Source organism: Austrofundulus limnaeus, unplaced genomic scaffold, assembly GCF_001266775.1.
Source record: "Austrofundulus limnaeus strain Quisiro unplaced genomic scaffold, Austrofundulus_limnaeus-1.0 Scaffold424, whole genome shotgun sequence".
Classification (NCBI taxonomy): domain Eukaryota; kingdom Metazoa; phylum Chordata; class Actinopteri; order Cyprinodontiformes; family Rivulidae; genus Austrofundulus; species Austrofundulus limnaeus.
Genome location: NW_013952826.1, coordinates 113,161 through 117,603, shown reverse-complemented (window position 1 = coordinate 117,603; position 4,443 = coordinate 113,161). Strand labels below are relative to the sequence as shown.

The 4,443-nt window shown below is 50.1% G+C and overlaps 1 protein-coding gene across 1 annotated transcript in view; it reads left to right on the top strand.

The window, feature by feature from the left end:
* Positions 1 to 322: 322 nt before the first annotated feature.
* LOC106529120 (microtubule-actin cross-linking factor 1) overlaps positions 323 to 4,443 on the top strand; it is a gene marked incomplete at its 3' end in the record, with an annotated part of 10,021 nt that continues 5,900 nt past the window's right edge. The window contains 1 exon segment of the mRNA XM_014024459.1: positions 323 to 2,446. Within this exon segment, the coding sequence (XP_013879913.1) occupies positions 1,499 to 2,446 (948 nt within the window).

Here is a 4,443-nt window from a genome sequence, read left to right as displayed (position 1 = left end):
CAGAGCTTCCAACCATCTTGTCCTGCTTTTTTTTTCAACTTCCTGTTTGGATTGAAGTGAATCCAAACGTGTCGTCAGTTTGAAGGAATGATCCTCAGATTCTTCCACCGCCGCCTGATTTCKTATAAATTCCTGGCTGCAGCTGCAGCTCAGAGGAGCTTTTGGGTCGAGTGTTTGTGGCACAGAAAGCTGCTCTAACAGCAGAGCGAGACAGAAAGCTGTGGGGAGAGATGGGAGGGATGAGGAAGTGGATTGGAGGAGGAGGAGGAGGAGGAGGAGGAGAGCCAGGCAGGGAGGGGTGGATCGTGCAGAAGAGGGAGCGTAGCTGCAGCAGCTGCGAGATAAAACGCTCCTCTCTCCTTCCTGCCGGCGTCTGCAGGTCGACGGAGGAAAAGCAGAGCCGCCGGTCGAGGCAGCGGCAGATCGGCAGGCCTCAAAACACCGAGGCTCAGCTGAGACGGACCCGCTCGTGGTCAGGAGGGGAGGGGGGTCTTCCAGCTGATCCGGGGACCGCCCAACATCCTCCTCAGCCTCCGCCGCGTCAGTCGGATCAGAGCCCGTCTGAAGGTCTCCACCGGAGACGCCTGCTTTTGTTTCTAACCTCTGATGCTCGGGACTCCTCCGGACACACCGTCCCTTTTGGCTCGGCTCCAGACGCAGAGGAAACGGGTCGACGGCTGCAAGTCTGAGGACGTCCACCCGTCCGCCCCCCCAGGAGCTGGATCCTGATCAGATCAAACCGGACTGGAGGGAAACCAGGACCAGATATTTTAAAWATTTTACCTCGTTGTGACCTGAGCCGTGGATGTTTCAGGCTGTTGCATCGTCGCACTGCACCACCTGATGAAGAGCTTTATGACTCCTGAGTGTTTCCAACTCTGAACCTCGGGCTTCCTCGTGGAGTTTCATGTTCTGCTGCTGGTCACGTGAACACGCTGAGGACAGGAACACGTGTCCTGAAGGACTGAGCCAGGCTCTGATGGAGGCTTCAACGAGCCGTGGGACCTCCCTGCGATCTGTTGCATCGGCTGAGTGCTCGCTCCGTCACACACCTGTCCACTCTGACAGGAGGAGACAGGAGGGGAACCCTGATACCTGTTGTACGGGAGGAGGGGGCTGCTAATGTCTCTGCTCTTTACGCTGCAGTAACGTTATCACAGCGAGGCCGAGGCATCATTCACGAGGTCACAGAGCTGAAAACAAATCTCAGCTGCTGGTTGATCGTTAAAGAACTGATCCTGAGGAGGCTTTAAAAAGATGAGATTCTCAGGTGAGAGGCTCATCCCACCAGGTAACAACTCACCTGGTCACAAATCATCCACTCAGACTGACTTCACTCCCCTCAAGCTGGGGTCCTGAGAGAGCGGGGCTGGCCCCTGCACTGCCTGACTCTGCAGGTTTAACTCTGATCCGGGTTTCCGCTCCTCAGGATGGGTTTTACACACCTGTCCTGACTCACCTGCCCGTTTTTACCAGATATTTCCGTGTTTTTGAAGTCATGGGGAACTCCATGGGCTGTGTCCGACCCTCTCGTGACGGGGATCCGGACGGGTCGCACCCCCTCCCGTCGAAGAAACGCTCGCGCTTTCGGTTCAAGCGCAAAGCTCCTAAAAGAGGAGCGGAGAAACCAGAGGAGGAGCGAGGAGGAGGAGGGGRTCCTGAGGATGAAGATCAACACGCTGCAGTTCCAGAGAGCAGCAGAAGATCAGCGCCGGACCCCGACTTAATGTACCCCCACAGCAGCACCCTGAGCGCCGGGCTCCTCAGGACCCCGACCCCCAGCCCCGCCTGGAGGGGGGTGTTCTGTCTTCCTGGGGAGGAGGACACGGTCAGCGCCATCATYGACGTCTCCAGCATCCCGGGCCAGACCGCCGCCACGCCGGTCAACACGCCGGGGGGAGGGAGGGTCTGCCGGGTCAGGGAGAAGGCCCAGGGGGTCCTGGAGAAACCCTGGATCCTCCAACAGGAGGAGAGGGACGAGAGCAGAGCAGACAGAGACGGACCCACTCAGGACGTGGACGAGCCGTCTGACAGGGAGCGCAGAGGGGTGGTCCACATCCGGGAGGTGGGCGGTAAGCTCTGCATGGTCAGGACAGCGTACCCCACCAACTATGGCTCCCCGGTGTGGAGCGGGGACGGAGTCGGTGACGTGGAGGTCCTCAAAGACYGTCCCGCTTCGACCCCCATCGTGGAAAGCTTCCTGAAAGTCCAACTGTTGGACAGCAGGACGTCCTCCAAGCTGCAGGTGGACCCTTCGGGGAAACCGTCTCTGTTGGAGTCGGGGTACTCCAGCGATCTGCCGCTGACGTCTCCGGAAACCGCAGGGACCACCCCGAGTCAGACGGACTGGGGGGGTCTCACCAGCAGCTCCTCAGAGAGACTGGACTCCACGATGGACAGTCCTCTGGTGCCGCGGCAACAACTGGCTGTAAAACACCTGCCGCAGGTTTGTGTCTCTAACCAGGACCGGGTCAGGTCCTGGAGTCCACCAGGTGTCTCACTTCTAAAGTTATTAGATTTACTGGTTCTTTATAGTTTTAATATATTTACTGAAAAACCTTCATCTCTGGGAAGATGATTAGTCACAACTTTCATTGTTTTAAAGTGTCKGTGACGTCAGTTTTTGTAATGAACATGAATGCTTTTTTGGAAAGAGGACATTGATAAAATATTGCAAAACAAATTTCATGTCGTTGAGATGAACAGTTGTTGAGATATTTGCCTGTGAAGAAACAGGAAGTGATGTCAAAGGGGAATGTGCATGCAAACAGAGCGATGCTACAACAGACTGTAAAGAATAATCTGATGTTTTTTTTATTATTTTGAGTCGATATCAGAGAGATAAAGAGTTAAAGTTTAAATAATATTGTTTTAATGAACAAAAACCAGAGAGTTTATTTTATTGAAGAGTTCCCCTTTGATGTCACTTCCTGTTTCACTTTGGCAGAGACAAGTTCAAAAAAGAAACAGGCTGTTCATGAGACAAAATGTGTAAAATCACGAGTATTTTGCCACTTTTCTCAAGATTAAAGACGTTTTYTTTGACTTGTATTTGAAGGATAAAGTCACAGACTCTTTAAAATGTTACAGGTTGGCTGTAATTCTTAAATTATTCATTAAAACACGATCGTAACAACAAACTGCTGCCAGCCACAGTTTGTCCTTCAGTCTCATGAAGCTAACTGAAACATTTCAGTTCCTTCAAATGTTTCTAACCGTGGTTTTAGTTTCCAGGAGACGAGGAATGATTTGTTTTTTCCAATCGTCCCGTCTCTGGTCTCTGGTTGCTGGAGGAGCGGTTCCAGCGGTTGAATAGTTGTCCTGTAGCTGTTGTCAGAGTGTTGTTCTGTAGCTGTTTTCAGTGTTGTTCTGTAGCTGTTTTCAGTGTTGTCCTGTAGCTGTTTTCAGTGTTGTTCTGTAGCTGTTTTCAGAGTGTTGTCCTGTAGCTGTTTTCAGAGTGTTGTCCTGTAGCTGTTGTCAGAGTGTTGTCCTGTAGCTGTTGTCAGAGTGTTGTCCTGTAGCTGTTTTCAGAGTGTTGTCCTGTAGCTGTTTTCAGAGTGTTGTCCTGTAGCTGTTGTCAGAGTGTTGTCCTGTAGCTGTTGTCAGAGTGTTGTCCTGTAGCTGTTTTCAGAGTGTTGTCCTGTAGCTGTTTTCAGAGTGTTGTCCTGTAGCTGTTGTCAGAGTGTTGTCCTGTAGCTGTTTTCAGAGTGTTGTCCTGTAGCTGTTGTCAGAGTGTTGTCCTGTAGCTGTTGTCAGAGTGTTGTCCTGTAGCTGTTGTCAGAGTGTTGTCCTGTAGCTGTTGTCAGAGTGTTGTCTTTGCTGTGTGTCCTCACAGAAACACCAGTGAGGGTTCAGTCTCTTATCTGGAAGACGTCCTTCGTCTCTGTTGTTTCCGCCTTTGTCCTCGTGGTCTAATCAAGGCAGCACAGCCTGGTCCCTCCATGCTTCTGCTTCCTCCTCCTCTTGTTGCTCATTGTTTTCAACACACACACACACACACACACACACACACACACACACACACACACACACACACACACACACACACACACACACACACACTTGTATTTTGATTAGATGATTAAATAGTATTAAAAAGTGACAATATGTGTGAGATTATGTAGAATTTAACAAAACCATTATAAACAGCTTAATTCATATGTTTTCCTCTCCTTGTATAACTTATACATTCATTCATGATAAATAAACATAAATGATTCAAAAACTGATTTGAAAGCTGAGTGAATGTTTGCATTTTTCACACAAACTCTGCACCAGTTTTACAGATTGTGACTTCTGACAGACTGATGCTTAAAAAAGTAAGACTGTTTTTTACCATCTGGCCCTGAAGGCAACACCAGAGCAATATAGTTTTACCCTTATTTGTATGTGTTTGTGTGTTTACTTGTCTGTACGTCTGTATTAAAAGATCTTGTGAATCAC